Raw genomic sequence first — 16,477 nt, 5'->3', positions numbered from 1 at the left:
GTGGCGTAAACGTGACGATTAAAATGAACATACGCATACAAAATGTACCAAAGAATACTTTTCGTACGGCCGGATACCTGCTGAAGTCGGTGCGTGCCGATTAGGTATGAACAGACCTTAAAACTTATGTATATACAATCGCCACGTCGCAAAATACCCGCATTTGCTAGCATTACGTACGCATTGGCAGCAGAGTGTTTTCACACGATTAGACTTCATCAAATGAAAGACCGGTACGATATATTTACTAAAAGTTTATAAAGCGTTACGTTTTAATTTCGAAAAATCACTCAGCGTACATGGCCGTATAACGAGCTACGCACGTTGTCGATCAAACATTCGAAATAACGAGTAGCCACTGCACCCGTTATTCGAAATTTTAAAAATCCGCTAATTTATCCAATTTCTATGTGACTTTTGATAACGACGATCACGAAACGAGTGGAGACGACAGTTTCGCACGAGTTCCAATCGTCGGATTTTGCCTGATCGTTAAAATACAGCGGCAACGTCTCACTTTGGAACAATGTCTTGGAATTTGGATTGAAATAGTCGATTTGTTCGTTAGCGATGAATGGGAACGTGTTCGGTCGGGATGTAAACGTTGGCCGATCGGCGCGTCGTCGAAAGCGTGGGTGATCCTGATCCTGATCCTGATCCAGAGACGATTCACGAGCCACGAGCCACCGATGGCCACCAGCCAGGTGTTGAGCGTCGGATCAGTTAGCGGGTGGCTGCTGCGCTCGCAGGTCGTATCGTCGCTCTCCTTCCTGCTCGCGATCGCGATCGCGATCTCCTATCTAATTGTAGCGAACGCGGAACATTGAATGGTGCGGATTGTCGGCGAGCGCGAAGGATCGAGAGTCGGGCCCAGCCCCCAGCCCCAGCCCCAGTCCCAGCCCCAGCCCCCAGCCCTCAGCCTCGGCCGCGTCATGCCCTTCCATCGCTTCAGGTGGTGACTGGTGACTGGTGACTCTGTCGAGAGAGCGACTCTACTCTAGTCGTGCCCCTTCCCCTCACCTCACCTCACCTCACCCTTCTCACCTCAGACCGTCTTCTGTCCCTTTCCTCGTTTACATATTTCAACTTAAACATTGCCAAACTCACACCATATGCAATAAACCTTAAATTATATCCACCACAGAACATTTCGCACGAGTGTGCAAACTGAATTGAATCATCAAAACAATTATATATCGAATGCATCGAATAGCATTCAATTCGCTTCTCGAAATACACACATGAAGAAAGTGCCCTTGAACTTTTTCATTGCATCAATATGAGACACGTCGCCTTTGATGCAATTGCATTCTGAACAATTTTTGTCAGATTCTTTGAACATTTGTTTAGCTGTCTACTTACATAATGCACATAAGAACTGTAAGAACGGTCTGTTATGAATCGGAACACCCGAGTCTTATTATTATAAACCGATGTCCGATCCTATGTCAGAACCGTCTACAATTCCTCTATTGTAACAACATTCAGATACTAGATGATTTTGTATGTAAATAAATTATATTTGGTACACATTTAAAAATGTCATCACAATTCGCTTGTAATAATCAATAATCCATCGAACAATATACATACATATATATATATATATATATATATATATATATATATATATATATATATATATATATATATATATATATATATATATATATATATATATATATGCAAAGATTTGAATGTAACTGGTGTGTTATTATGCTTTCTATTTCATTAAACGACTAATTGAGAAAGTATTATTTCATAATATTAACTAAAAACAATTTGACTTGTTGAAATGTCTTCTCTCTGCGGTCAAGTCAAAATCATAATCACATATCAAGTTAAAATATAAATATAATTTTAGTTACGGGAATAAGTAATGGAGATTATGAATCATCATCTGTGGTCGCACATTGATTACAGTTTTGATTAAAGTAGACTTATCAATTGATGTACACTTAATAAAGCGCCAAATCTTTACCTCTAAACGTCAACAAATGTATGTCACGTTAAATTCAAGATTATAATACATACACACAAAGCTGCATACACTATATATTTGCTTGGATGATTTTACATTAATTTACTTTTTACGAGCTCCATGATTGTACATAAATATTATATTATATGTATGTATATATATTATATAATTATAATTATTATTTTATGTATGTATAGGCCTGGACAAAAGTACAATGCAGCCTACAAATGGTAATTAAAAAAAAAACTGTTTTGATGCCATTTTTAATTGTATATTGAGTAAAATGTCTTCACATAAAAGAGTCCTGATACACATATGACGGGCTGAAAACCAGACTGGTACAAGTGACATTTTTATAAAAAGCTGGTTTAATTGCTAAAATAATAGCATTTCATATTTTAGCACTTAAATCAGATTTTTTTTTAAATGTCACTTGTACCAGTCTGGTTTTCAGCCCCTCATATAATACAGATTATTGAAATGTCTGTCAATAAGAAAATCTAGCAACAAAAATGCAGTACATTCACCCTAATGGTTTCCATGGGTTTCCGGAAACCTGTTATTAGATATCTAAAAAATTCATATTTTTATCAAAAATTATACAAATCTTAAAAATTGTTTTTGACAGTTACAACTTCGAAAAGGTTGCAGTCGATCACATTGCGTTATGCACAAGCAAAATTAACTGCTAACCGTTCAATGTGTCTGCTGCATTGATATAGAATAACTTAATATGTTATATTATATATATGTATTAACTATATTTATGGTTTGCAGTTTGCACTCGGAACCATCCTTCCTATTAAAAGTCATACATTTTATTGCATCGTTTCTTATATACCCAAAGAAAGCCGAAGGCTCCACATTTTTTTCATATATATATATAAATTGGAAACCCGTTGTCCAAAATTGGGGTGACACTTCTGAGTACATATATATAATTTAAATATAGATATATATGAATTTATTATAAATACATGTGCATTTCCATTTATAAATAGTTGAAAAATAGTTTCCGCAGTAGTAGTAGTCATTTTAAAAGCTATCTGTTTACAGTTACTTATAGTATTAATTCTCGTTTTGTTCTCACTTGAGCTTGAGATTAAAATTAATCGGAATTTCTTATTTTATTTCTCTTTCTTTGTTGATGAGATTTTTTATATAGTACAATGGTCTTACAATAGATAGGACAATTTGTACTACTAATAAAAGGGCAGTATGTAGTTCAAATTATTCCAGAAACAAATTTGTCTTCAGTAAAGCAACATGTCTGATAATAGTAGCACTGTATAATGTTTACTATTTCTACTTATCGTAACTATTGATTATGAATATATAATAATGTTGACATTTATCCATGTTGTAATACTTTGAGATGTAAGCATGTTTAGAATTAGACATCTTTTCATGTTTTTACCTATATATTGTACTTTAAGTCAGAATTCATCAATACATTTAATAAATATTAATTAAAAATCAATTGACTTACAATACTTACATTCCTATTTCATATTCATACATTCCGGTGTGTAATATTTTGAAATAAAACATTAAAAATTCACATTATATCATCGCATTTTTATTTATTTTTTCACATACTAACTGGATAATTTTTCTATACGAGTCCAATTATTAAAGGTCCAAAACAATATTTTCAATAACTGTATGTATGTATATATAATACATTTATAAATTAAAAAGAAAAGCGATTTATTACATTATTACAACAATCAAAATATTAGGGCCACAATTTAAATACCAGTAAATCGTCTTATAGAGCCTTGGCTACACCGGCTGACATGCGGGCAACTCGATGGGTGACTTTGTTGCGCGACCAGATCAAATGTATGCAGTTGTATGGAGCATGCCACACCAGGCAACTCATCAGCGAGATTGGTTGCTAACGTTGCGTCTGATCACGGTGATTTTATTACTTGAACAACCATCGCAATTCTTCACAATGTATTGCATTGTATTGAAGGTGATTAGTTGCCGGCGACTTCATAGTTTAAAAACTATGAACACGTGAGTGTATACGTCACATATTGAAAACTCTTATAGGTATTAGTGGACGGATTCTTGGTCGCTTCTGTTTGCCCGAGTTGGGTGACCAAAAGTGATCACGAGCAACTCCATTTAGGCAACAAAATCATCCGGTGTGGTCCGACTCATAATGAGTATTATATGCAATATTTAATATACCAAATAGTCTGCATAATAACAACCCGCTCCTTTATTGAATGCTTGAATGTGCACTTTCTGTATTACGAAGAATTGTTATCATTTACTCTCTCAAATTTTGCAGATCGTAATGCTATGAAGGAGAACACGTTTTACGAACGCGCGCTGCTTACCACTACTATGGCTGATTTGATCATCCAAGATCCTGACTGCTTAGAAGAGGGTGTATCGACCCGCAAACTGTTAACGGAAATCATGTCGAAGGAGAATGTGAACCTGTCGAGAAAATATTTGGAGTCAATCGTGGAAAAGGAGTACGCTAACGGAGGCATCATCAAATTGGACAATGGAAACTTGTCGCTCGGCAGCAGGACGAAGATGTTCGACGACAGCACTGCTGAAGCGTTCGACGACTCAAATAACGATTCTGTATACCTAAAGGTTTTTATATATATATATTATAATAGTGGTTTTACCCAGCTTTGCTCGGTATTTGTAATATAAACCGCTTAAACATGGTTAATCTAATAGTAAACATTTGTTTTTTTTATTAAATTAATTTGAATCGAAAAAAAAGTAATATTCTATGATCGTCATAGTAACTTCGGTTTGTTTTCCATAGATATCTAAGATTAAATAAAACACAATAAATAAATTATAAAACATCACTTTGATTCCGTCGTAATAGATTGTACCGTCTAGTAATTATTCATCGAAACGATCCACCTAAAATAAAAATTGCAATTACATACATTGACTTTATTAAAAAAATTCGGATGTGATCAACCCACAACTTTATCTATGTGTGTATTTGAGGAATATTAGAAGGATGAAAAACAAAATTCGATAATCAAACATATGTATGTACATAAACGTTCACACATACCGGCTATGAGCATTTTCGATACAAATTGAACACAGATGTAGGGAAACTTACACAAGACAAAAGTTCTACTTTTGATCTCTGAGAAAAACAAAAAAAACCTTGAATCTCTAGAGTAAAAGTACTACTTTCGGTTTAGGAAAAAATTACGTCGTATCGATAAGAATTTTAGTAACTGATACTAAGTTTCAGTTCGATTGGACGAACGGTGTTCAAAAAATCCCCAAAATACACTGACACACAATACACAGTTTTCTAGATCATGAAAACGTGATCAGTGATCGATTCTGAGTTCGAATCAGTCAAAATATCCATCAAATATCATTGCGGTTGAGCACAATATCTGCGACACAATACAGGCCGTTCATACCATTTCAAGCCGGCGTCGAAACGGATTAGAGCAAACAAATGGACTATGGCATTGCTCATCCCACCATTGTTCATTATGTAATGTTGTTTTATGTTTTTTCCATATTATTTTTGTAAAAATAATACTTTTAAAGAAATTTCTGCCAGCACCGTAATCCCGGTATTCAGACAAGTTTCAGCACCGGGATTCACGGTACCAGAAAACACCGGGATCCCGGGATTGGAAGCCTTAATACAAAGTCTCTTTCGAAATTATATTAGATATTAGATATATTATAAGAAATAGTCGATCTTCTATCTAAATTTAATGGATTTTATCCGTCATAATTGTTAGACTGTTCCATATAAACAGTTAAAATTACGAAATATTCTTTCTACCTAGTCCCTTCCTTTAATCACTCGAGAAGTATCCATTTTCTCCAAGACTTCTTTACATGGCAGAAGCTAAGTATGTACTATAATCGACCGCATTATCAAAAAAAAAAAACCATCGTAAATCAAACGCATATCTATGTGTAAGTCGAGATAAGTATTCATTCTATCAGTATTCAATGCAAATATTTTCAGTATATGTACATAGTTCAATTAGGTATATGATTATAAATCGGACAGTATAAAATGAAAGGTAATAATTTTTTGTAATCAATACGTCGTTTTTTTTTTTTTAATTAAATATAACATTAGTTGTATGTTTCAATATTCAAAAATATAGTGCGATTCATATTTTTCCGAATAATGTGTAAAAATGGTGTCATTTATTTTCTCCATACAATCCTTCAATTTCTTTTGTTTATTTATTTTAAATGCTATATTTAATTTGTGGAATGTTTAAAATATTTATATATTATTTTCAAAAATCAGATGACTTCGTCGAATAACTCGTCAGCTGCATCTTCACCTCACCGTCTCAAAGACAAAATAGGCAAGAAAAAGTCATCAGTGCTGAAAAAGATATTGTTATCGGCAGCCAAAACGGACACTAAACAAGATATGGGGATACGCGTCGGCGAGAGGCGGAAACGGGCCAAAAAAGTATTCGACCCTTCCGATAATCATTTGCCGAAGAGAAAGAGAGGTCGTCCTATAGGCTCGTTAAACAAAACTACAATAAAGAAGCAGGTATCGAGCAGTTCAAAAGGCGCGAGGACATTTAGCCAAAAGTCAAAATCGGAAAGTATAGAGTCGAGCAATGACGACGAGACTAACGACAGCCACTCTTATATCATAGAGACTAATAATAAGAGTATGGGTGGTGTATGTTCTGTTTGCCGGCAGTATCGAAGTTCAAAAGATAATTCAGAAAAACTCGTCGGTTGTAGAGACTGCAGCAACAAAGGTATGTATTTTTTTTACTTACATATATACTTAATATATTATTAATTTATTGGAGCATTCCATTGTATGTATATTTTTTATATGTTTCAGCTCATCCATCGTGTCTACCAGATGATGGAATGTTACGGCTGCGGCCTGATAACACCTGGCAATGTCCGCATTGTAAAACTTGCGTCGTCTGCATAGAAACCGCAGATGCTGTAAATTATTACATATATACTAATATCTGTGGTTTAGTTTTATTGGTTCTTAATATCAAATTGTAATTTTATATTTATATGTAATTTTTTTTCATTATTCAAATACAGATTTAGACATTTACAAATAAGTTAGATACATTTTATAGCTTATATGAACAAATCGGTGATTGGATAAATGCATTCAAGAGAGCCTCACTCTCGAGACATCCAAACTTTTAAAGATGCTCAAGAAGAACCAATGCAATAGAATTCCACAAAATAGCGTTAAGGAGTGTTTGTGTGTTATCCGAGGGTGTAAGCCCTTTTTTGTGGAGTTCTACTGCATATTATCTTCTTGGGCGCCTTTGAAAATTACGAGTTTTCGAAACTCCACTATTCAGTACATTCTTCTGGGAACTTAACAAATCTATATTTTAATATAAATCTGTTTCAATGCTAAATCAATACAAATATAGATTTTTTAGATCACAATAATCGGTAGATGTACATATACATATAACGTTTTCAAAAAACTTCTAGTACATACTAAGTCACAGATATAAGGTCTTAATATTATATTTATTTACTTCAGAAATAAATAATCTGATTTATTATTTTTTTAGGGTATTTTGACTGTATGTAGCGTTTGCGCCGACGCTTATCATGCACTTTGTCACGTACCTCCGATACCCGAGACCATGAAGGCTTGGAGTAAGTGGGAATGTAAAAATTGTCAAGAAACCAAAACTTCGGGACAAAGTATAGATACAACTTACATAGAAAAAATGCCTGGGTCTGATCGTAGTTCTAAACTTTCGGACAGATCAGACTCAATATCGATGAACCGAACGCTCGATCGACGGAGAGACAAGTCCTTGGTGAAGAGCGGTGACAGCGATGAGAAAGTCGGCAAGAAAAATTCCAAATCGAACGATGCCGACAATTCCCCATTCCTACCCATCTATCGAGATAGTTCCAAATGGGACTATTCGAGAAAGCTTGTATCGCCCGAACGGCGCACCGTCTACGACTGGAAGCAAAGCGATGACGTCCAAGACAACAGTAAACGAGACGAGAAAAATCGACGTAGTAAGAGGAGAAAGGAAGCCAAGTGCGACACGACCAATGACACAATGAAAAATGGCAATGCCAAAGATTCGATTTTTTTGCCGAGCTATGATTTAAATAAGCTCTACAACAATGATATTTTTCAAAGGCATCCTTTATATAAGGAAGATAATAATATTGACACTTCGATACCTGATGCTCAAGTTTGGTCATTCAGCGAAGTATTTGATTACTTCTCTATGTATTTTCCAGAGCAGGCTCATGTTTTTAAAGAACAGGTTTGTTATGTTTTGAATATATAATTTTTTGCTAGACAAGCGAAAATTTAGTCTCATTAAAATAGTATCATATTCCCTGATAAAATTGCGTAACTGGAGAGGGTTCTTACATACATACATATTTCAGTAGAATTTTCTTGTAACTCTAAATTTTTATTTTAATCTTATTTTGTGACTTAATTTATTTTTAACGTTTAATTGATTTTACTTGATTTTTTCCAGGAAATTGATGGGAAATCGTTGCTGATGATGAGAAGAAATGATGTAATAACTTGCTTGGGACTTCCGTTAGGACCTGCATTGAAAATATACCGGCATGTCGTAAAATTACAATCGAGAAAAGACGATATAACAATGTGTTGGTTGTGAAATAGTAAAAATGTTTAAAAGACATTGTTATGCAGATATTTTCTCTTATCATACATATTTATTAACGAGCATTTGTCTTTTTGACAGAGAAGTTGCTTTGTTTTATGAATTTTGCATATGCGTATGATATCTGAAAGTCAAATAGTCAAATTGGAAAGAAACTACAACCTGGTTTGTAGTAGTTGGCCAACTTAACGTAACATTAAAAATTGATTTAATCAAAGCGAATTGGAATGTGCGCATATTTAATTATCAAACAAAGAAAAACCATTGTTGAGTAAATATGTGACATGATACATACATATCGATGGCTTGGTGCACGGATGTTGTATGTCCATTTTTGAATTTTAAGTTTGTAGATGCTGGAATAATTTAGGTTTTTCCTTTGAAGGTATACCACATAAATTACCTTGAAAGGAAAAACATCTACAAACTTAAAATTAAAAAATGGACATACAATATCTGTGCATTAAGCCTTCGATATGCACATTTCAAAACACTGTGAAAGGAGGATTTAATATATATGTATATAGTTTGAAACAAATTTGTAGTATTTGATTGTCGAATCGGAATGTAATTTAAACGAGATGTGAATGTTCTGTTAAGACTGTGAGTAGTTTAAGTTTTCGTATTCCATAATCGAGATATTATATTGTTTTCAATTTTAAACGTTATACAATGTGTACACAGACTATTAAACCATGTATTTCTTGCATTGCAAATCTCGTCCAATGTTGATTTGTTCTTAGAATATATTTTATCCATATAGTGTATAATATGTACATATATGATTATGGTCATTTGTTGCACTATAATGCATAAAATCATTTATGCCATATCGTACTTTAATGAAAATAGTTATTATATTCACACGCTGTATATATGTATGTAGTATTATTTTAATATAAATTATAAGAAGTCATTATATATTTTTTTGCGTCTCTAATCTTGTTCTTTATTATTTTACCGTCTGTGATGTAATATTTTTCACTTTAATATAAATGTAAATTAGTAATATGTTTTAAATAGATTTAAAATTTGGCATTGTATTATGAAATTTAAATTTTTAATTGTTGACTGAAAAATCTAATAGAATAATAAAAAAACAATGTTGCGCAATGACCGTGACAACTAAAATATGTGGAGTCGTCAGTTTGAAAAACATATGATGATTACCGGACTCAAACTGATTACTAATAGTTGACAATATTCACCTATAATATTAACATAACTATAATAACGGCTGACAATATTCACCTACGCTGTGAAAAATTAATGCATACATGATGCAATTAACAGATAATCAATGGGATCAGGTCTTGTATTGAATATGAACTGACTCATACAGGCCCGTTACTACATAGGATACATTAAAATATCACAAACTTAAAAACATGGACTTGTTTAAATTATGATGCATCTCTCCCTTTATATTCATATAGGCATAAAATATGTCGGTGTTTCTTTAAAAAATTGAGCCACAGAAGTATTTTAACAATTTACAAATTACATACGGCTTCTATTTAATATAAAAGGTTAGTATGTATTTATGTTAAAATTACTATCCGTTTGATTCGAATAGTGACGATTAAAAATATAAAATTAAGACCAAATAAATGGAAGCCATTAAATATAATTAGGTAAGTTTCTTTACTTCGTTGTTAAGTAATCGGCGATTAGGCGATATGTTTTATTGCATTAAATTTTATTTTAATATTATGGAAGGCTCGTTTGCTGTATGTATTTATTTATATGCAAATACGTTGTCGTTTGCAATAAAACTGATCTTTAAACTGCAATCTTGGGTGTTTGAAATAAAATTGACACGTTTTAATTTTTTGCGTTTTATTTATATTTATTTATTATTTATAATTTCATTGATTGTATTCGATATTCATGACACAAATTTAAAATTGATACAAGTAATAAAATAATCGGGATAAAATCAAGTTTGTAAAGCACAACCTTATTTGTAACAACTAGGCTATATATATATATATATATAAGCTATAATATATATGTATATATATTATAACAACGAAATACATTCATTTTTTTTTTTATCACATTTATATTATATATTTTTTATGATTTATCGGTAATTCTACATGATTTTAGCATAATAAAATTTACCGTTTTCGATGAACTGAAACGTCAATTTATCACATTTAATATTAGATACATATTGTATGATTGAAACTGTCGTTTCTTGACATTTACACAATACACTGAATTTTCACAAATTTTTAGGATGACGTTCGATGAATGAGGAAATAAAATCCGCTTCGTTGAACAAAATTAATCTGACTGGAATACGTACCACTCTAAAGATCACTTTGTTACAAATTTGGTCAGTATATTTATGATATTCTGACAAATATGTGGAGTAAAATAGCTTTTTTTAAACAGTTGAGCTAAATTTATATGTGTAATTTGACATTAGATTCCAGTTAGTTAATGTAAAAAGTCTTGCGGTCAATGACGGTCCTCTATATTCTATAATAATGAACCGAAATTGTCTTACAACCATAATTCTTCTCATTCATCGATCCTCATCCTACATATTATATTATACATTTATAAGTTCTACACATGAATACATAAATTTCAATTCAAGTCTTAAGCAGATAAGTTTCTCCAGTTAATAATAATAAAATATGTATATCTTTACAGGTTAAAATCATGTATACAATAAAAATTAAAACTTAATAGGTAGGATTAAAACACTTAATGTATAGATATTAGTGCTACATTCAGAAGAATGAATTACAACCTCACGATTGAAACGGGCGGGTACTTATATCTACAGTGTTTTTATTTCACGACTGCGCATATTCTCCCGTCAAAAAAATTCTCCATCAATGCTCCCAATATATAAGAGTTTTACATTTATTGGTCAATAATACAGTTCCAATGTATACAGATTTGTTTCCTGCGCGTTTCAGATTTTCCTAATAGCAAGTGAGCCTTCGTGAATTAAAAACACTGCATGTGATTCAGTAAACTTAAGCATCAGAACGTTCCTTGGCGACGGGGAGCAAAGTATACTTGGGCGGTGGAATTACATTGGCGTGGTAGTCTTCAGTAAGGAACTCATTCAGAGTCATCAGATTCAAATCGACCACTATGTTATCAGCTGCCGGGTCCTTCTTTTCTCCGTTGCCACGGTAAAGCATATCCAGCTCCTTGCGCAAGTCGTCACCCTCGTACATGTCTTCTTGGGACAGATTCCTGTAAATGTTATCTTCGTCATTGCGCGATGGTAATATGAAGGAGACGTACAATGTGAATATGGTAAGGGCTACAGCGATCAAGGCGACAATCCATAAAGGTATATCAGCCCTCTGTGTCGTGCATGGAGACCAATTTTTTCCATCAATGTCTTCAGCTATCTGTAATTGAATATTATTGAAAGTATTTTAATATTAAATTGCGAATTTTTTGATACTTCACAGTTTTCTGGTGACTATATTTAGGACTTCAATAAGGCAACAAGTTATTGACATTTAATTTCAACATATTGTAGAAAAGTTTCTTATTAGTACATAAAAAGATGTTATTTTTGCAAGATTTTTGTATATATTTAATCCAGTATAAACTGTTTTGTATACATACACATGGTTTTACCTCCGGTTGAATTGGCATAGTTCGAATAAAAGTCTGCGGCAATTTATACACGTTGAAAAACTCAGAGTTTTGTTTCCACAAAGCTGGATCAGATACGAGACTAACTTCGACTTCTAAAACATTTTCGACTTCACCTAAAAATAGAAATAAATTCAAAAAATTATTACATCGTATGTGTTTTATTTTGCAGTTTCATTAGCGATTTTCAATACCTTGTTCCAGATATAGCCAAATTGCCTTTTGGAATTTGATAATTTTCGAGCATCCTCTAAAGCAGTTGACTTTACCGTTGTCGTCATACGCTTCAGTGCATACTATGAACATGTACATGGATTAGTTTAAGTATATATTATTGCTTTGAAAGATATTTATTGAAATCAAACATACGGCCATAGCATTGATCTCTAGTTGTGTTCAAATAGACCAATCTATCATACAGACGTTTGATCTTCGTGTCGATTTTGGGAAAACTGCAACCTTGCTGGCATTGAAGAACCGAGGTCTGCATAATAAATAGATGTGATGAAAATCATTAAAAGAATTTTTGTGTTAAAAATTACCAATATTTGTATAATTCTAAGTGATAAGTTTCGAATCTTTTTAATAATTTAAAAAACTGAAAACCCTTACAGAATATTTTCATACGTGTAAATTCTTTGTAACAGTATATTTTCAAATTTAAATTAAATATAAAGGGTAGAGTTCAAATAAAAGCTATTCGAACAGAAAACGTATTAGGGTGAAATCACACAGGGAAGAACTGCACGTCGTGTGCTTGGCTCCCCGCTGTGGGGGTTCTCCTACATTTCTTCAAATATGGTATAAACCATTATCGATCACCGTCAATCAAGGATAAAATTTTACCGAAAACACTCCAGGGGGTGATTTTGGGATGGTGTGCGATAGGCCACATTTTTTTCGCATGTTTAAAAGTAACTAAAAACACCATGTGCCGCGTTCCTTCCTGTGTGATTTCGCCCTTATAGTCGTATTCGGTATTAACACCTGCGACGTAGGGAATAAAGCGCATGCGTTTAAAAAGGCGATTATTTATGCACCGAGAAATCGACCATATGTTCGCAAGGAATATGGTCGTCAACGCTGAAAATATGCTGAAACAACGACATGTATATCAAAAAATCATTGTAAAGGAGGAAAGGGAGCAATGGAAACAAAGACCTGGTCCAACTGAGGGGTGGCAGAGGGTGGAGATGCGCAAAGTCTCTGGCAAAAATCTGCGGTGAGGGTCGCTTGATAGATAGCGACGCCTGTGAAGGTGAAGGTGATCACCACAGCGATCGCTCCCATCATCAATAGGCCCACCAAAGCCCCCATAGCCATTCTACTAAAGCTGTATACTCGCTGAAAACTCGCTGAACACTGGCAGAATATTCCCGACGACTATCGATAATGCCACCCACCCTTATACTCAACCCCACACTCACACCCTAGATGTTCCCTTACCAACCCACCACACCCCAGACCTACATAGAATGCATCTCCCTCGGTTGTAAATCAATCATATTCGGAACGCTCGGTGCAAAAATAAACTGCCTCCCTCCCCCTACTTTTTAAATATGTATGCATTTCTATCGATTTCTCTAATGGTGATACGTTCACTTTTAAATTTGATAACTGTTGAAAATTTAATTCGTATGTAAGACATCTATTCTTTCGATGAAAATTTATTGTAAACTTTCAAATATTTTCCGTCCTTTATTGTATTCGATTATTATTCACTGTTTGATTAGGTTCGGTGATTATTCCGCAAAAAGCGATCTCGCGCAAGTCACTAAAATCTCGATCACAGAACATCTGGTACCCAAAAACTCCATCAATCGAAAAATACCCACGCGAAACATTGTACTAACGAGAACTCGAGAGCCAGATATTCCGTATTCGCAATTTTTGTGGCAACGTTTACCGTTCGATTATTATCAAAATTTCATAAAATATTAATTAAAAGGCAAGACAAACGTTGATCACTTGGATTAAAATAATATAATACATTAACGCCAATTGACGATAAATTAATACATATATTTTTATCAGTTAGTTTTGAACAGGAGAATCATTGAGGGCACACAAGGTAAACAGTAATGTCACAGGGTTCTCAAATTTTTTAATATGGCCAGATCTTAGCATGGCCAATAACTAGTGTTTTCTCTTTTTTTTGTGCCCTCAATTTATAATTTAAATCAAAAGGCCAATAACTGTCACATGACCAACGACTATCGTGTTTCCCTTATATATTAAAAATTATATTTTTTTACAAGATTCTTCTAATTATTATACAGAAGATACATTTCAGCCTTTAGTCATATCGATGATTTTTTTTAAATTAAAATAATACAATAACATCAATCGTTGATAAATCAACTAATGCCGAGGTAAATGAATTAATCAATAGTACCTATATGAACCAATGTCGAGTTGCTGGCCCTGATGGGAAAACATGTCGAAGTGATCAACATGGATAGGACGACATGGCACGTGAAGAAGAAGAAGATGGTAAATCAATATATTTATTGCTTTCAGTTAATAGTAAACAGGAACGCCATCAAGGGCAGAAAGGATTAAAATTCAAGCGGCCAATAACTTATTATTGCTTATAGCTAAACAATGGAGGACAGGGACATCATTTCAGCTTTTTCTTGGGGGGGGGGAGGCGGACAAAAATTGGTCAAATTGAATTAAAAAAAAAAAAAAAAATTATATCAAAATAAAAATGGAAAATATACTTTGCATACACCTTAGTGAGTTATGGACTATGAAAAATAAATAAGCTTATTTTTGATAAAAAAAAATATTAAAGAGAGAAATTAGAAAAATAAAAATTAATTATTTCGACATTAGACTAAATAAGGGTATTATAGGGGATGGACGAATGAGACGACTGGCATGTTAATGCACGTGTTTTATTTATGACAGCTGAAGGCAGAGTGAGGTAGCTAACTCCGAACACAATCGAGTTGGTCCCCACTCGCAGGAAGGTGACCAAACTCCAAACTCGCTATACGACCATGTCATATAGCGAGTCGCCACAGTATATTTAAAATATTTAATTTTTCTATTATTTTCATATACAACACTTGTTTTTTTCGTTTGTAAAAAAAATTTCAAGTTTTAACATTCAAATTCATATTTTGTACTATGCAAAAAGTTCAAAAGGCGCCGCAGGCGAAAATTTTTTACCAAAATCTTAAAATCGTCAATCAAACTGTATCACTAAAAAATTATAAAAATCAAAAATGCTGTGACCACATAGTTTTTTCCACACCGCTTAAGAGGGCTGTACACCCGAAACCTTAATTTTGTTACCGTTCCTTTCTTCGATATATATATTGAGTGTATGTATATATTGAGTGAATGCGACAATATATATCAATATATATATATTGAGTGAATGCGACAGTTGCGCTTCGACCAGATAAAACGTGTTTTAAATTGACAAAATCGAGGTTTCGTATTCTACTATTTTCTCCTCTAAAACTGGACTAATTTTTAAAAAAAATTCGTTGTCGGTATGAGAAAGATATTTTCTGTGCATCTATCGGCGTATTTTTTTTTAAAATCGACCGTTAAATAACCACGCTAGACTCTTTTCGTGGGTGTAAAAAAGAGGCGATTTTATAGATGTTTGGCGGCTCCTAGCTCCTATAAAAAATAATTAATCAAAAAAATAAAACGATAGATGCACCCCAATGGTGAATATCCATAGCATATTAAAAAATAATTTCTCTAGTGCCATAATTGAGGTAGGGAGAAGTATAGTACGTTTGTATGGACGAGGCGCTGCTGTCCAGCCCTCTTAACGTATCAAGTTAAAAATTTATATTTGTATTCTTTATGTACTTGTAGGAATCTCGTCGTCGTCATCGTCATCGAAACCTTCGAGAATATTCCGCAACAACAAACTACATTCCCGAAACCCAGACGACATGCACCTGTAGTCGTTATATTAAACTCAAGCGGAACGCCCCTACCAGTCGAGTGGAACCAAACCGGTCGAAACACGCCGCCACCATTAAAATACATCGAGCGGAAAGGCGCCAAGCATTCCAGAAAATTCGACGCCTCGACGAAAACAAAATTCCTCTCGTACGCGTCAATAACCACTTCCATCAAGCATTCCAGAAAATTCGACGCCTCGACGAAAACAAAATTCCTTTCGTACGCATCAATAAACTAAATGCTCGTACGACCA

General features: G+C 33.6%; 2 protein-coding genes across 3 annotated transcripts; one reads left to right on the top strand and one right to left on the bottom strand.

Annotated features, from left to right (window-relative positions):
- Positions 1-721: 721 nt before the first annotated feature.
- On the top strand, positions 722-10,475 carry Lint-O (L(3)mbt interactor in ovarian somatic cells). The gene is made up of 6 exons (XM_077429805.1): positions 722-952; positions 4,287-4,603; positions 6,276-6,750; positions 6,840-6,949; positions 7,552-8,274; positions 8,497-10,475. The coding sequence occupies exons 2-6, from the start codon at positions 4,298-4,300 to the stop codon at positions 8,641-8,643; spliced, it is 1,761 nt and encodes a 586-aa protein (XP_077285931.1). The 5' UTR covers positions 722-952; positions 4,287-4,297; the 3' UTR covers positions 8,644-10,475.
- Positions 10,476-10,706: 231 nt separating this feature from the next.
- On the bottom strand, positions 10,707-13,720 carry LOC143915743 (uncharacterized). 2 transcript variants are annotated; one of them, XM_077436520.1, is made up of 5 exons: positions 13,450-13,720; positions 12,658-12,772; positions 12,483-12,584; positions 12,271-12,404; positions 10,707-12,035 (listed from the first exon to the last, which is right to left on the bottom strand). In XM_077436520.1, the coding sequence occupies exons 1-5, from the start codon at positions 13,609-13,611 to the stop codon at positions 11,649-11,651; spliced, it is 900 nt and encodes a 299-aa protein (XP_077292646.1). In that variant the 5' UTR covers positions 13,612-13,720; the 3' UTR covers positions 10,707-11,648. The 2 variants fall into 2 exon arrangements, with proteins under 2 accessions (XP_077292646.1, XP_077292636.1); XM_077436510.1 differs by having other exon boundaries at positions 10,731-12,035; positions 12,259-12,404; positions 13,450-13,685.
- Between the last annotated feature and the right edge of the window lie 2,757 nt (positions 13,721-16,477).

Source organism: Arctopsyche grandis, chromosome 1 (assembly GCF_051622035.1).
Source record: "Arctopsyche grandis isolate Sample6627 chromosome 1, ASM5162203v2, whole genome shotgun sequence".
Classification (NCBI taxonomy): Eukaryota; Metazoa; Arthropoda; class Insecta; order Trichoptera; family Hydropsychidae; genus Arctopsyche; species Arctopsyche grandis.
The sequence above is the reverse complement of the archived record's forward strand: the minus strand, read 5'-3'. Positions and strand labels throughout refer to the sequence as shown.

Excerpts from the sequence above, each read along its gene's own strand:
- Lint-O (XM_077429805.1), top strand. The coding sequence starts at position 4,298 with ATGAAGGAGAACACGTTTTACGAACGCGCGCTGCTTACCACTACTATG. Across the intron at positions 6,950-7,551 it reads GCATAGAAACCGCAGATGCT|GGTATTTTGACTGTATGTAG; the intron begins GTAAATTATTAC and ends TTATTTTTTTAG. Across the intron at positions 8,275-8,496 it reads CTCATGTTTTTAAAGAACAG|GAAATTGATGGGAAATCGTT; the intron begins GTTTGTTATGTT and ends GATTTTTTCCAG.
- LOC143915743 (XM_077436510.1), bottom strand. The coding sequence starts at position 13,611 with ATGGCTATGGGGGCTTTGGTGGGCCTATTGATGATGGGAGCGATCGCT. Across the intron at positions 12,585-12,657 it reads TAGAGATCAATGCTATGGCC|TATGCACTGAAGCGTATGAC; the intron begins GTATGTTTGATT and ends ACATGTTCATAG. Across the intron at positions 12,405-12,482 it reads TTGGCTATATCTGGAACAAG|GTGAAGTCGAAAATGTTTTA; the intron begins GTATTGAAAATC and ends TTCTATTTTTAG.